This window comes from Pagrus pagrus (assembly GCF_965226575.1).
Source record: "Pagrus pagrus genome assembly, chromosome: 5".
NCBI lineage: Eukaryota > Metazoa > Chordata > Actinopteri > Spariformes > Sparidae > Pagrus > Pagrus pagrus.
This window is the reverse complement of record NC_140189.1, coordinates 4,340,809-4,357,867: the sequence shown is the minus strand read 5'-3', so window position 1 is coordinate 4,357,867 and position 17,059 is coordinate 4,340,809. Positions and strand designations below refer to the sequence as shown.

At 40.5% G+C, this 17,059-nt stretch overlaps 1 protein-coding gene across 2 annotated transcripts in view; it reads left to right on the top strand.

Annotated features, from left to right (window-relative positions):
- The window catches only part of pde6a (phosphodiesterase 6A, cGMP-specific, rod, alpha), a 36,794-nt gene that overhangs the window by 18,058 nt on the left and 1,677 nt on the right, over positions 1–17,059 (top strand). For both annotated transcript variants that reach the window (XM_084353856.1, XM_084353857.1), the window contains 12 exons: positions 1,262–1,411; positions 2,813–2,956; positions 3,751–3,816; positions 5,038–5,184; positions 5,393–5,500; positions 6,025–6,134; positions 7,581–7,668; positions 8,809–8,909; positions 9,158–9,265; positions 9,351–9,414; positions 13,746–13,820; positions 16,717–16,800. In XM_084353856.1, the coding sequence (XP_084209982.1) occupies positions 1,262–1,411; positions 2,813–2,956; positions 3,751–3,816; positions 5,038–5,184; positions 5,393–5,500; positions 6,025–6,134; positions 7,581–7,668; positions 8,809–8,909; positions 9,158–9,265; positions 9,351–9,414; positions 13,746–13,820; positions 16,717–16,800 (1,245 nt within the window). The remainder of the gene's footprint in view (positions 1–1,261; positions 1,412–2,812; positions 2,957–3,750; positions 3,817–5,037; positions 5,185–5,392; positions 5,501–6,024; positions 6,135–7,580; positions 7,669–8,808; positions 8,910–9,157; positions 9,266–9,350; positions 9,415–13,745; positions 13,821–16,716; positions 16,801–17,059) is intronic.

Here is a 17,059-nt window from a genome sequence, read left to right as displayed (position 1 = left end):
TTTGAAGTCTCACTGCCAATTAAACACAGAGACAAAGCAAGACATAATCATTTTAATTTGATATGTAATAATTTGACGCTCATTTGTTTCTAACAAGATTCTGAAGCTGTCTCCGACTGTGAGCAGCTCCTCCTCTTCCTTTGTGTAACAGCGCACTCAAAAATAGGCTGCATTCTTAATTTTGTCACTATTCAATTGTGAAGTTATTATATTTCTGTTTGCTTCCTTCCTGATGCAGCATGTGTTGTTTTTTATTATCTCGCAAAGTATCAAATAAATACAGAATACATGTTTGCAATGTGTGTTTCAGCAAACCACAGATATATTGAAACCTAACATTTCCCTGTGTTGCAACTTTACTTTTCTTTAGGTTCAGTTTAAATTTCACGCTGTCACTATTTTGTGCTAATGGTCTGGTTAGTTTTAGGCACAAAAACCACTTGATAAGGGTTGGGAAAAGATCTTGTGTTGACTTAAAATACCCAGTTTTGTCACCACCAACTGTCATCTCTTTAAAAATAACCAGTGGTTTCACACTTACAAATGTTGAAGCACTGTCTCAAGCAGTGGTCTCTACACTGTAACACTGCCACCATCCTCTCCAGCAGCTCATGTACGTGAAATGCAGTCGTGACATGACACAAATTGTAGAAATGCTCACATGGTATGACGAATTTGTGCGCATCTGGTTTGCAGAAACGTAACATGCCAACGTTTTGCCCTGGCGACTGGGCTGTTTTAAAGGGAGGTTTAAAGTTGCTGTACATAATTCTGCCAGTCTGGACAGATATCACGACAAAGAAACATACAACTTCTGAAGTTTTTACTTTTCTACTTGATAGTTTTCGCTCACTTTTGTTAAGCTATGCCATATTCTAGTAAAAGAGGAGATTTGGTTCTTTGTAACTCCTGAAAGGTGATCCAAGCTAATCTCTTTCATACAGTTTTCTAATGGTTTCCACTCTGAGATGAGGATAAAGTGCAGCAGTAGTTAATTTAGCCCCATTTTAAAAAGTGAAACTTTAACAACCACTGCTGCTGCAGGATGGTCAGACTTTAGGGGCAGTGAGCAGGTGAATTATTGATTCTCTCACAGGTCACGTTTCATTTCTGCGGGGTTCCTGCTTTCTGCTAAAATTGTGATTCGAGGAAAAAGGAGCCCTATATTACTGTCATATTGAAACATGACTGCAGTTGAAGCATATTTATATTTATGGTCACTGAAATAAGTGTGTGTATTTGTGTGTGTGTGTGTGCACAGAAAGAGCCTCTGGACGAGTCCGGCTGGACCATTAAGAACGTCCTGTCTATGCCAATCGTCAACAAGAAAGAAGAGATAGTGGGTGTGGCCACGTTCTATAACAGGAAGGACGGGAAACCCTTTGATGAAATGGACGAAGGACTGATGGAGGTACTGGCTTTGTATATGTGTTTGTGTGTGTGTGTGTGGTTGTGTGTGTGGCAGCACTGAGTCACTGGTTTATAAATACACTCGGGCCATTCAGAGCATCTGCATTATTTATTGTTGGGCCTGGAGGCTTTTTACTGAAGTTTCTCTATCTGCCTCACTGCTCAGACTTCAGTTGAAACACACAACACGACTGTTTGTTCCTCATATGTTCCTTAAAATCGAAGTAGTTTGAGGAACAAGTTTAATTTTGCCATTTGAATATGAGTTGTTATTCAGAAAATGATAAACCGCAAAAGTGATTTGACCAAAACCCACTCCAGAAAGCTTTTAGATCGGGTGTTTTAACAAATAGTGTGTGTAGTGTAACATTTGTCAAACAAAGTTACACTTTGGAAAGTAACTGAGTACAATTTTCAGATACTTGAACTTTACGTGACCCTTTACATAAAAGGCAGCTTTATACTGTTGCTGCAGAATATTTCAAAAGGAAATATTGTCAACTACATTTATTTGCCACCTATAGTTATTATTCAGATTAACATTTTACATAGAAAACACATGATGAACATATAAAATGCGAGGGCTGAGCTAGTACAACATTATCTGTATCTGTTTGGACAACAGAATTATCTTCATCCACATTAGATCTCAGAGAGGGCAGGACCTGTACCGGGAGTGAGTGGTGCTTCAAGTGGAACTAATCAGAAGTGGTTAGTTTTAGCTTAAAATGTATATGGGTCAATCAGAAGTTGCTAGATTTATTATTTATTAGAAAACTGTTCACAGAACAGCCTCAGAATTGAGCTTCAGATTAATGTTTTTGATCACAAAAGTAATCGGACTATTCACAGAACAAGTGTTGTATAAACATAAAGACATTTACCACAGCGTGAGTACGGATATTGACAGATTTTACTTGGAAGATAAAACGTAAAAAGTAAATTATCTGTACCGAATACTTGAGTACATGCTCAACCTAGCAGTAAGATTGAGCCCCACCCAAGCGTTGCAACGTTAAGATGCTGCTTACATGGTAGTGCACCAGTATTAATAAGTACTTTGACTTTTGATGCTTTAGATATGTTTTTCTGATAATACTATATATTTTATTATTCATCTTAAATGCAAGACTTTTTCATATTTCGTATTTTAGTGTTGCTACTTTTGCTTAAGTCGTGGATCTGAACTTTTTGCACCACAAACAGGAAGTGATGCGTTTATGTTTTGGTTTAGAGCTAAAGACAACTGTTAGCCGCTGGCAGAACAGAAGATGAAGTGTCACCTATAGGCTATTTACTCTCTCTCTCTCTCTCTCTCTCTCTCACACACACACACACACACACACACACACACACACACACACACACACACACACACACACACACACCCACCTGCCTTTAGTCTCTCACCCAGTTCCTGGGCTGGTCCATGCTGAACCCCGACACCTACGACAAAATGAACAAGCTGGAGAACAGGAAGGACATCTTCCAGGACATGGTGATGTACCACATCAAGTGTCGCAAGGATGAAATTCAGAAAGTTCTGGTTAGTAAATAAATGTAAAAAAAATTCTTAATTCTGTATGTTTCAGCCCTACTAAGATATTACAGACATTTTTAGTCAAGGATTTTGTTTTTCCCCTCCTAAGTTTACTTGAGTTTTCTAAAATTTGTAAATAAAACATATCTCATGTCCCATGTGACTTTAAAATGTTGATTCAAAACAAGTAGATCACATTTAATTTAGTAAAATTTGATATTAGATGACAACAGGACATTTTGACAGTAGTTTGTAGCAGTTAGACTTTATTCATTACTATCTAGATCTGTGCAATTAAATCTGATGTTCAAGTTTGATTAAAATTCCAGCAAAGTAACACCATGAATAAAAAATGGTAATAATTGTATCTTACTGTTTAAATTCGGGGCAGCAGGCTTTTGTTGAAGTTGAATAAAAAAAAACACATTCTGTGCTCCAAGGAGGCGATGAAAGATGTTGTATTAAGTAAGTGGAGTGAAAAGAGGGAGACAGAACAAACTTGTTTCACAGGAAATGAAATTCGCAGTTAGCACCTTGGTTTATCATTTTGGTTTTTGTGCCAGACAGATCAAAAGCAGTCTGTTCCAAAGCAGTCGGTAGATATGGACGATATAAACAGGAGGGTGAGCATCGTTTATAAACTGAAATAAGCTGTCAGATTTTCTATGAGGTGATTTGTCAGTGGACATGGAGGGAACAAAAGCAGGAAGATGACCTGGTTTGACCTTAGATCAGGAGCCGGTTGATTGATGCTGAACCGTTTCATCCAAGGTGAGCGTTGATGATGTGTGTTTCCCCAGAACACCAGGGAGAGATGGGGGAAGGAACCGGACGAGTGCGAGGAAGAGGAGCTCGAAGAGATTCTGGTAAACGACAACAACAATTAAAAATGTCCAGCTTGTGTTTTAGCAAAAGAAAATACATTTCCCATGATGCAACATGATTCTGTGAAGATGGAAAGAAACAGTAACGACATGACACCATGTTGGAAAAGAAAAGAACAGACTGTAACATTACATCGAGTACACGCTTGACACGTGACCTCTTGGTGACATTTTTAAAGGGAGAGTTCACCCTGAAATCAAAAATGCATAGTTTTCCTCTGACCTGTAGTGCTATTAATTCATCTACATTGTTTTGGTGTAAGTTTCTGTGTTGTGGAGATATCAGCTGTAGCGCTCAGAGCACCAAAAAATAAAAATAAAAATAAAAAAATAAATCATGACCTAGTTACTCAGGATGATCCACAGACCTTGTTGTGAGCCGTGTCATGTCAGAGTGTACATCTACTCACGGACAAGAGGCTAGTTTACATAACAGCTCAGCCGTGAAGGACACCATTAATGTTTACATCCTGCGCTGTCACAAGCACGAGCCTCTTGTTCATGAGTAGATGCACGCTTCCCTCTGTGGAGCATTTCCATTAGTGGTTGCAGTCCTGTAGAAGGAAAATAGTTTTTACATGTAATGACTCACAAACATGTATATTTAATAGAAGTTAATAGTGAACCCAAAGATGGTACCCATAATGTCCAGTGAGAATTGCTCGCCTGGAACATAAGTCAAAAGGGTTCTCTAGCATCTGGATTTGCTTGGTTATGTGGCCCACGCAATATGCACAGTAGTGTTTCTCCTGCTGGCTCCACCCATGAGTCCCCACTCAATCCACAGACTTTACATTATGATATAATTTGCTTTTCTCGGCTCAAGGAAAGTCATACGAATATACACCTCCATGGATCAAATATTCATAATGGAAAAAGTCATAATTTGTCTTGTCTGCAGTTTGCTGCAAGGCTGAGTGGCACCGCCGTGTCCAAGTTTATAATACAGTCATGCTTATAACAAGGTCTGTGGATTGTGTTGAGTAACCGGGTCATGATTGCTGTTGAGGCGAGTGTCATCTAGTAGCATTATACTGAAGAGAAGGCAGACATCTCTATGGCAAATATCTCCAAAACTCTGCAACTTATTTCTGAAAATAAAATACGACAATATTCACACTAGGATTCACACCAAGGCATGATAAAATGATTGCAAATTCATAATATAAATTTATATGCATAGTTGTCCCTCTCTGTCCACAGTCGGAGGTCTTGCCCAGCTCTAAGAAATCTGAGATCTTGGAGTTTCACTTCTGTGACTTTGAACACAGTGAACTGGACCTGGTGAAATGTGGCATCAAGATGTACTACGAACTGAAAGTGGTGGACAAGTTTCACATTCCTAGAGAGGTGGGCGGTTTGTTAATTATTTCTACAACCCTGTATTATTGTTATTATAGTGTTAGATCTATATATATGGAACATATCTGAGAAATATTTGTATCATTAGTTGGAATGATGGTGTAGAAAAATCATAAAGCAGTGTCATATTCATCAGAACTTTTCATTGCCTATCATGTAAATGTAAAAAGCGTAACACCGTATGTGTGTTCTGCAGGCCCTGGTGAGGTTCATGTACTCTCTGAGTAAAGGCTACAGGAGTATCACCTACCACAACTGGAGACACGGATTCAACGTGGGACAGACCATGTTCACCCTGCTGATGGTCAGACACATTCTCAGTACACTCATCAATCCCTCACCTCCTGCTCTCAATCTTTTCTCCCTCTTCTCTCCTGTAAAACCCACTGCTCTCCACCTCCTCCTCTTCATCTCCCCTCATCTTTCATCTTACGTACCCCTCCTCCCCCTCCTCTCTGATTCAGAGTAATAAACATTCTTTATCCACCTCTTCCATTCCACTGGAGCGTACTGTATGTGTGATCGGTGTGTATACTTGTATGTTTGCATGTAAATGGGAGGGATAATGAAGTGTGTCTGTGAATGAAAAGCGAGCCATTGTTGCCTGAACTGGTCGTTAATAAGAAAACCAGCGAGTGTCACTGCTTATACACACACAGCCCTACTGTGAAACCTGGTTATGTGCTGCCATGCCATGCAAATGCCCATATGCAACAATATTTACGTATATATAACTCAATGAATCATGAATGCGCACTTTCCGGCCTGTGAACAGTTGACCCTATAAATAAACTAGATCTCCTCTTTGTGTGTGTGTTTGTGCCATAGACAGGTGATCTGAAGCGTTACTACACGGACCTGGAGTGTATGGCCATGGTGACCGCCGGCTTCTGCCACGATATTGACCACAGAGGAACCAACAACCTCTACCAGATGAAGTGAGCACTTTAGAGGGAAGAAGGGGGCTGGGACTGTTTCAGCATTGTATTTAAAGGGGTGATTTGTAAGATATAAGTCAGAATTCACAAACTGAGCATTATCAACAGAATGTTTAGAAGCAACAGTTGCTAACCAGCTGACCGTGGCCCGTTCTCTCCAGCAATACCAATCTAATACCTTAAGAGGCGATCAGTCTGATAGCCCTGTAGCTTCTGGGAGATGTATTCCTGTGGCAAAATAAGCTACATTTCACAATCTCTCTTAGCTTTAAGTGTAATAAATGAACAAAATAAACTCAAAAAAGGAAATTCAGAGCTGCTGTAAATCGCCTCCGTACTGTATCCAGTCTTCATCCTGACCTCCATCAGTCTTGGAGGCTGTGTTCAGTCCTGGTCAGGCGTCCAGCCGTGTTTATTCTCAGGTTGAGGCTGAGCTGGGCCGCTAACAGTACAGTACCTACAGTAGCTACAGCCAAGGATAGCTGACAAAAGAGCAGCAGTTGTTGGTTACACTGGTGATGTGCTGCCCTGTATATTTTTGGAGCTACCTTTGAATTCTGCCCATAATTTAAAAATGACACCTTTAATCATTTGTGAGGAAACATGTTTGATGCAGGGTTATACATTTCTTTGTTTTTTTAATTTTTTTTTCCCATTATTGTTGACGGTGTGGCTGTGTCTGTAAAACTAATAATTCATTTAGCTTCTGTGGTTCATTCTTTCACTTGCTTTGAAGGCTCTGTAATGTCTTGGGATTCATCTTCCTGTAAATATTAGAATCAGTCAGAGAGTGCTGAGGCTTCAGGGTTTGATAAACGAGAACACTGAGGTTGCTGAGGCGAGCTGAGTAACAAGTAGTTTAAACCGAGAGCCAATACAATGCATGTGTGATCTTGTCTTTAGTCTCTGAGAGAAAACACGAGACACATACTGTAGCCAACAAGTTTCCAAACAAATTACAAGTACAAAAACCTGTAGCCTGTCCTAGTTAAACTATGAATTGTATATAAATTGAGGTAAAAACTTGTCAAATGGGGAAAATCCTCCCTAAAATCGAAGACGACAGTGAACAGACATAAACAATATGATATATTATAAAGATTGTTTTTATTTATGACTTTAATTTATGAGCTAATTTCTCTCCCTCACGTTGAAATCAAACTGTTGGTCATTCTGAGCGCGTTCAATTGACTCAAAGCGACAGCAGCCACTCCTCCCATGTACAGACGAGCTGACCTCAGCTCTTTAGGTGCAGGTAACGTCACACACGGAGAACATCAATGAGCTGATATTGACCAGAAACACCTCCAGCTGCTCTGCTCCACCTGCTGATGGATGAGCTAATGAGAGCCGCCATTAGCTGCAGGCCAGGCCCACCCTGGGTTTAACATGCATGATTTATCACAGTGTAACCGCCCAACATGGTGCGTGTGTGTGTGTTTCCAGGTCTGGTAATCCTCTGGCAAAGCTTCATGGCTCCTCCATCTTGGAAAGGCACCATCTGGAAACTGGCAAGACTCTGCTGAGAGATGAAGTATGCTGCAGTACACCCACCCACCAACACACACACCCACCCACACCCACACACACGTACAGGGGCGGATATACCTGAACACCTGTACAATGTAAAGCAATGAAAAACAACATTCCTTGAATGAATACAATAAGAACTGAACCAGCTTCTGTAACTACGTGAGAAAAAGCATTTGGGAAGTGACATTTAAATGATTGTTTTTCAGCCCCTCTCCATCATTTCCCCTGAGGCTTCGCCTTGCTTATGGGAGCTGCCGATATTTTACTGTCCAGCTCAGTAATACATATTTGTTTAGTGTTTAACATAGAAGTTTCAGAAACATGCTTTCATCTTTCTGTGTTCTGCATTAATCGTTTATACAATTTATCAGTTTCGTAACTTGTGTTTCAGAGAAGACGGACCATTTTAGTTTTCCTTTGCTCCATATGTGTGGTGTACAATTGTGAGATCAGATATGCTCCAGTTCTTAAGCTTCCTCGTTTTTTGTTTTTCTTTGAGTATTAATAAAATGTATTTATATAGAGCCTTTCCAAACACAGTTGCAAAGCACTTAAATAAAAACACAAAGCAAATAAAACAGGCTAAAAGCCATAAAAAACTAAACACGTAATTCACAAAGAGACTAAAACTGCATTAAAAAAAAAAAAATCACCAAAGATGTTTCAAAAAGTGGATTTTCAAAGGTGATGAGACTGAGATCTTGCAATCTTGCAGCTCTCCTCAGACAGGTCATTCCAACTTGTAGGAGCAGTGACGGCAAAGGCTCTATGTGTATTAATCCAGACCTGAGAACAGCAAGGAATGACACGTGTGAGGATCTTATGGAGCAGGAAGGGACAATAAAGGATCTGTTAAGTAACTCGAGCGAGGCCTGGTAGGGCTTTGTAAGTAATCAATAAAACAACCTAAAAACAACAGGTAGAGTTTTGATTGACTGGTTGTGAAGGCACTTATAACACTTGAAAGCAGTGGTCAAATACTTCTGAGATGGTGAAAGTCTGATTGAAGCATTGAATGTTTTTCTAAGCTGAGGCTTTGATTAAAAAAATGACACTGAGATTTCTGCGATGCTGAGTTATAGAATGGTACAGGGAACAAAGGCTGTTGAAGTAACTTTTGCTCCTTTCTCTCGTGTTTCAGGGGTTAAACATTTATCAGAATCTGAACCGCCGTCAGCACGACCTCGTCATCCACCTCATGGACATCGCCATCATCGCCACTGACCTGGCTCTCTACTTCAAGTCAGTACAAGAGCTACTCACTGATTTTTAAATTGTAACTTGTCCGTCTGTACGTTAGTCCACTGCTTAAGATGCTATTCTGCATATTAGGGCGGACACATTTCTTTATTTAGTGGCTCGTTTAAAGGGTAATATGTTTACAGGTGGGAGGGAGGATGTGAACGATGCAAAGAAATCTGCAGGAGGCTGTGTAAGTAATGCCTTGTGAAGCCCATGAGATAAAGTTATATGAGGTTGTCTCTGTGCAGAAAGAGGACGATGTTCCAGAAGATCGTTGATCAGTCCAAGACCTACGAGACCTGGAACGACTGGACCAAGTACATGATGCTGGAGACCACACGCAAAGAGATTGTCATGTAGGCACACTCACGCACAGACAAACACACTCACCAACCAGGAATTCACAGACATGCAGATCTCAGTCATGTGTTGTGTTTCCAGGGCCATGATGATGACTGCCTGTGACCTGTCTGCCATCGCCAAACCGTGGGAGATTCAGAGCAAGGTACGCACCTGTGTGATCTCCACACAAGCTCCGTTTCATACTTCAGTTGTAGAATGGCACTCCAGGCTCACTCACATCCAGCCGTTCACAGTAATGAGACACACACTCGAACACGGGCTCCAGGAGAGGCTCCGTGAGAGGGCAACCAATGATAAAGTAGACGGAGAATGACATTTTGTCAGCGCTGCCATTTCTCTCAGCAGCGTTCGGCAGTGACTCCTGACGGCCTCATGCATCAAAAGCAACTTGGTGCTTTTCATTTCCCTCATCACCGCCTGGCAGGCTCAGCATTTTATATCAGTTAACTATGTAATATACACATTGCCATGGAGCCTGCACACACAGGCATATCAATAAGAACAGGAAGCATCTCTGGCTGCTCGACAGCCGCTACCACAGGGTGATTCTTTTTACCGTTATTTGTCTCCAATTGACTGGGAGCATATGCTCATTTTCAGAAACGTCTGCTTCACATTCTTATATGTGCACATAAGGTGAAGATTTATGCAGTTGCATCAACATAGAACCCATAATAAAACCAGTAATGGTGATTTAAAGTGCTGCTAGTTGCGTGCTGGTGACGTGACTGATGCCTCATCTGTTGACAGAAAAATAAGATAATAATCTGTTATGTTTCTCAGGCAGTGGTTCCCAACTTGGGGATCGTGACCCCTTCCAAGGACTTTCCAAATAAATCTGAGGAGTTGGAAGATAATCAATGAAATATTGAAAATAAAAAATATGTATTTATGCTCACACAATTATGTTTATTTGTCAGATCTTCCACTAACCTGTGTGACCAACCAAAAGACCAAGTTGGCCTTCATCCTCGCTAGTTCTTTGATACAGTTTGATGCATCTGGACCTTAAAGGTCCAACAGACAACATTCAGCCTCACTAGATGTCAGGAAACAACTATTTGCTCTGTGACATGGTGGAGTAAACCTGTCCTGAGCAGAGAGTGACGTCACACTCCCTCTCTGTGTGTTGTTATCGAGCTTCCCTGTTTTTTTGTTTTGGATAGCCGGTCTGGCCACGCGTTCATGTTAGCGCATGTTAGTGCATGTGAGTCCCCTGCCTTCGGAACCATTGGACCGCCGTCTTTATAAATGATAAACTGTGGACTTGGCAGCTTCCAAGTGGGCTAGATTTGAAGTCTTGACGTTTAGGTTTACCTGTTTTTTCATGCATATGTGGTCTTGACTCTGGTGTTTGTCCCCAAAAGTGGTATAAGTCAGAACACACATACACACACACACACACACACACACACACACAGACACTCAACGGGCCTTTACACTCCACCTGCCAGAGCCTGCCTCTCATTCCCAACTCTGCTAGTTACTGAAGCAAATAATAGCCAATATGTACATCCTCTTGCCTAATGTACTTACACCTTAGCTTAGCACGGTCTACAAAAGGGTAACTTTATTCCACTATCTCCTATGTTGAGGGGATGCTTCCTCTGCGCTTCCCAACACCTGCTGCTGCAGAGCGGCGGAGGAAGAGGGGGTGGGACGAGTGGGGGCGAAGGGCAAAGGGAGAGGGGATGTTTTTGGTCTGACATGCTGGGGCTGATCTGCGACTGCTAGTGGTGCTCAATTTGGCATTTGGGACCTTAAAGGTGAAACGAGAAGGAAACAAATCACTGGTTAATCTGGTCCTACCCTTTTGTCTTTTAATCAACCTGTAATAAAGGGCTCACAAGTAGACATAGCTTCATTTCAAAGAGTAATAAACTAAAAAAAAACACTGATCTAGACAATGAGAAGGATGGCTTTGCTGTTACTGTAGGGGACAACAACATAATATTTTCTCAAAAGCAGTTCCTGAGAGGGACCACCACAGTTACAGTAGTGCTGTAACTCTGCTAACAAACACTCAGCCGGATAAGGATAACTAAATGTCTTCCTTTTTTTCTCTGTAAACACTGGTTAATGTTACTGAGGCTCAAAAGCAAACGTCAGCTAACCTGTAACAGTTAGGCAAAAAGTTGACATGCAGACACAATGAAGCAGGAAGGTAGAAAAACAAGTCCACGAATCCAAAATCCAAAAGGGCAGGCAACAACACTGAAAAACACAGGCAGGGGTAAATCCAAAGATGAAAGAGAGATACAAAACTAAATAAAGCACTAACTAAGGATACAACTCAGGGAATAAAGGCAGGACGACAGAAAACATAAGGGCAAAGAACGAGAGGAGTGAAAACAGTGTCACCAAGAACAAAACAGCAGACTTGACAACGACTGAGGGAAAAACACAGGCTGAAATACACAGGGACTAAACAAACGAAACACGGGTGAGCAGGAAAAAAGGTGGGAAAAGGACAAAGACAGGAAGTGTAATATAACACATGACCAGTGAGGAGAGAACTTCCAAAATAAAACAGGAAAATAACTAAAGTAAAAACCCAAATTGTGACATAACCTTTAGCTAACATAATGACTGACCTGTAATTCAGTGGGATTTACATGTATGCCCGTGCACACTAGCCAGATCTTGATCTTTACAACAGGAGGTGGTGGGGCTCATATCACTTTAGTCCACAGGGGGCACCAGACTCGACAACAAAATAAAAGAAAGTTCTTGTAGCTGCTTGAGCAGCTTGACTTTTCCTTTTAAAGAGGAGCAATTATTAAGAACAAGGCTCTGAGACTTTGAATGTGTCTCATGTTGAAATCCATTTGAGCTAATGTGTAATTTGTTCTGATTATTTTTATTATATATTAACTGATAAGAAAAGAACTTCGGTTCTGTTCCTCCTCCTGGATTGCACAACTGCTGCCAATTAGGATATTTTGCTTTTTATTTTTTGCCAGATACTTTGTCTCTGGTTGGATTTCACCTTTGTCTGCACCTGGTGAGTCAGCTCTACATCCCACACACTGTCAGGAGATCTATCCACAGCAGCAGCCGCCCTCCTGCGTATTGTGCTCCAAAAGTAGTTTGATGACTAACTCTTCCCCTTTTAAAGGTGAATTCCATCCTGAATACAGCGATAACGTATCGTAGCTGTCATATGTGACCCCCCAAACTCTGGTGTTTTTGTGTTTATCACGAAAGACCATACGCGATACAGGAATCTAATTTAACCGGTGTGAATCTCTTTTGGCATGAAATGAGTCTCCATTACTCTGCAGCTCTACTTTGTGATTTAAGTTGATAAGATGGTCGGATCCCTACATAAAAATCTTGTAAAGTGCTGATAAATTCACTGAGATTTTTATTGATGATAGACAAGCCTCACTAAGATGTTATGGAGAGACAAAAGCTGGAGAGGCTTCGTTCTTGATAAGATATTCCGCTGACATTTTTATGGCGGATATTTTATTTTTCCCTCAGTTCTGCTTCCCACGCGTGCAGAATATCTGTCTACAGGCTGTGCCAGCCTCATGGCAATTGTTTCCCAAAAACTGGCTTGATGACTAACTCGTTCTAAAATGAGGTTTCTACCCTGAATGCAGAATTCACATATTATTCATCAGATCTCACGTTGCTCCACTTTAGGTTTGTGAGGGCAGACAAAACAGGCTTTCATCTCATCAAGACACAAAGCCTGAAACCACCTCGTGAGCTGTGAAAAAGATTCTAATTTATGGGACATTGTGAAGGCTTTTACAGGATGATTTTAACTAAATGAATGGGAAGATTTCCTGCCTGCCACTCAAATGGAAATATGTGACAGCCTGCTTCAAAATACATGGTGCTGAAATTGTTAGTCCTCATCAATTTGTCAATTTGGGAAAACATATCTCCAACAAAAACTTCCTCTGGTCTGGAGTTACCCTTTGAGATGCAAATGTACACATTAAAGTGTGTTTACAGGTCTTGAAGAGTACTACTGCATATGTGGAGATGCTACATGTAATCTGATAAATTATAGGAGTGCAATGCTAGAGCAGTGGACTGCTTTTCAAAACCTGTTACCCACCTCCATTACCCACAATACAACTTTACCACTGAGAGACATCACTGGAGGTAATTCATCAGAAGACACCCAGCTTCCTCCGGAGCTACAAAGGGTTTTGCACTACTTTTTTCACACTTGTAATCACACTAGTATGTGATATTGGCGGAGTTGCCCTTTTAAAGATGAGGTCTTGGGCTCTGGGGACCTGTGCGGTTGCAGCCCTAAACGTAGAGATGCAACATGTTGTTACTGCTGTATTTGAAAACCTTGATTCTCAAATTGTCAACTTTTCAAAAATGTTTAAAAGCAGCTTGGTTCTCAGCTCGACTGCTGCAGCAGTGGCAATGTGATTTTTTTTTAATTTTTTTTTTTATTTACATTTCTTCTGACCTCTCAAAACTTTGTGATTGCCCCTCTAGGTGGCGCTGTCTGTCGCTGCAGAGTTCTGGGAGCAGGGAGACCTGGAGAGGACGGTCCTGGAGCAGCAACCCATTGTAAGCATACAACAATGATGTTTGAGATAGATGCTGAAAAGAGGGTTAAGATGGAGGACACATCAGTCCTATTGACAGAATTACCAGGAAATCTCTGTGATATTTGAGATGGGATAAAATAGGGTTAAATACACTTAATTTAAGTATAATATAATAAACATCAGCCTTCAAAAAGAGGCCCTGCAGAGCCCTGATAATGACAAGTTGGAGCCTTGATTAGATCAAACTTTTTTGTTTTGTTTTCTAGCTGTTGAAGTTAGGATCAATCTTTTTGTTACTTTGTGTTCTGGGATATTTCTGTGTAAGTTGTTTGTCATAGCTTTCCAGATTTTCTTTTTTATTAATCATTTTGTGGCAGTAAGCTAAAGTTTGAGAGGAGCAGGAGGAGGAGGAGGATGATTCGGTGGGTGGACAGGAATCATAGGAATGGAGGCAGGACAAAGCTCTCCTTGGGGCTTCAATTTAGGACGGAGAGCGGGAAGGACACGAGGAGAGAGAAGGAGAACAAGAGACAGAAACGCAGTTGGAAGACAAAATGAAAAGACAGATTTAGTTCCCCGTGGCGGCAGTGTTGAGAGATGTACAGGCCATTATGTGGAGCACTGATACAGAAAGAGCGGGCGCTGTGGCCCTAACCCAGCCGACCGTCCCCTCCCCTGGCTCTCTCTCCTCCATGCTGCCTCTGTGTCTCTCTCTCCCCTCGCTCCGTTTCATTCCCTCGAGTCCTTGAGACACTTGAAGTGCAAAAAGCACCGTCCCACACCCTCACCTCGCAGCACTCTGAATTTAATAGCATTTGTGTCAGCAGGGAAAACTTTTCATTTTGATCAGTTTGTATTTTCTCAGCAGTCGATTCTGTGACTCACTGTGGTCTGACAAGAAAAAAAAGAAAAAAAGACTTTGCAGAGGCTGTGACACTTCAACATTTTTGTCAGGAAATGTAGGTGGGCAATTTTGCCTGCAATTACAGCCGGTGTGAACTTTCTCTGACAGGTTTTATAAAGACCAGCAGGTGCACCAGGTACATTTGAGATTCGGCTGCTGATGTAAATCTACTGTTGCATGTTTATTCAAAATGTATTTATGCTCAGCACGGACACACTGAGGAACTAGAGCCATCTTTTATAAGCATGAAGAGTTTACACTTTCCTTTTGTCATACCAAAGAGAGCGATGCTTGTCTGGAGCGCCCGCTCTCTGCTGCTTCTAACATTTGAATTTCATCTGTACAAACTGTCAATATTTGCTCAGTGAGGATGGAGCAGTCTCCCTCTTTGTGACGGTACTGTAGCTAATAACATGTGGACATGCAGTCAAAAAAGAGATAAATAAATGGCTCAATAATAAGTATGCCAGTAAACACACCAAAAAAATTTCAGCATTCACTAATGAATGTGTGATGTAAATTTGTTCAATTTTGCTTCTGTATTTACTTATCTTTGTAAAAATTCCCCCTTTTATCGACTTTTTTAATTAATCTTCCAATGTATTTATTAATCTTAAATTAATTTCGGTATTATTTTTCCTTTTCATTTCCCTGCCTATTCATCAACCCAAACTTACTTATTTCTTATTTTTTCTTTTTACATTTCTTTATGCAAAAATACATTAAAAACAACTACAACATCTCGAAGATGCATTAGTTGTGACAGCAGGGCTGTTGGTTTGGTTCACATCATATTGTGCAGGTGTTGTTAAGGTGTCCACTCCCTGTGTAGCTGACAGTTAGCACATTATACAGAGTGTAAGTAGTCGTAGCCAAGCTCTGAAATGGGTCATTCTAACTCACCTACAGTAGGACGTCCCTCATGTCATGGATTTTTATTCATTGGACCTTGTAAAATCCTGCAACTGTAGTCCAAATACTTTTTAGTCTGAGTTCAAACTTTGAAATTGTGAAATCATTTATGTACTGAGCCGAGGAACTGAAATGATTATTTTACCCCTGACAAAGGGAACAAGGTGACATCATCTAATATGCAACAAACCAAGGTGTTACAAACTGTAACTTGCAAATGTTCTGAAACCAAAAAAAAAACAAAAAACAGGATCAATGGGTATCACACAAAGATACACAGTACAAAAAATATCCTATGAAACACTGAAAGTAATATTCGGGTCAGCAAAAAGTATCAAAAGTGGCTATTTTAAAAAAAATTTAAATGATGGCATAATGTAAGATCTTAAATTATTTTTATATATATATGCAATTAATTTTAACACTTCCACATAAAAATGTTTGAGGGAAATGAAAGTAATCCTTGGGAAAAATCTGCAGTCAAAATATATATAAATATACTTTATATATATTAAAAAGCGTGTTCATCAGCTCTGAAGCTTTTTTTTAAAGTGTAACTCTCGCCAAAATGCAACCTAGGCTTTTTTTGTGAATACACCCGAGTCAAACCTTTGTGTAAAAGCATAATGACGACGAAAAAGCCACTTTAAAGATTTACCGTATTTTAGTTTTCGAGTCAAAATCATTTTCAATTGCGTGCTAGGGGCAGCTGTATGGTAGCATCAAAATTGCTATTTTTAAAACACTAAGAAGACTCGACACAACACGAAATTCTGCTCGTAGTATCACCAGGGTCTCTACACATGAGCACGAGCATTGAAAACATTGTTTGTGTACACAGAGTTTACTAAAAAGAAGGTTTTTTCTGGGTTCTGGGATTTCTGGGTGAGTTGGCAAAGAACAACCCAGTGTCTGAATCCATTAATCATTGATAGACTGATGTGTTTGTAATGAAACGAGATGTTTGCTGCACATTACATCAAAACTGTGTTTTTGCAAGAGTAAAATACTACCAGTCCAGATAAAGACATTAAAGCAGTAAGCAGTAAAGTTGATGACCAGTTGAATGTTAAACTCTCTTCTCTCTCTCTCTTTTCAGCCTATGATGGACAGAAACAAAGCGGCTGATCTCCCGAAGCTGCAGTGTGGTTTCATCGACTTTGTTTGCGCTTTTGTGTACAAGGTCAGACATCCCACCTCACGAACGCACAGAAACATTCACTGCTGATCCCCTTTAACCTGCCAAACACAGCAGCTGGCTGAACTGTTGGTACATTTTGATGCAGGTTTGATCTGAGGATAGAGGATAAGAATATCTGTCTAATCTGTGAATTAATGGCATTTTAACTTGGTATTGACTTCATTTTGGATGAGTAACTTTATTCCAAGATGGTTCAGGTGTACAACTGGATTACCATTATCGACTTTACACTCATATTATA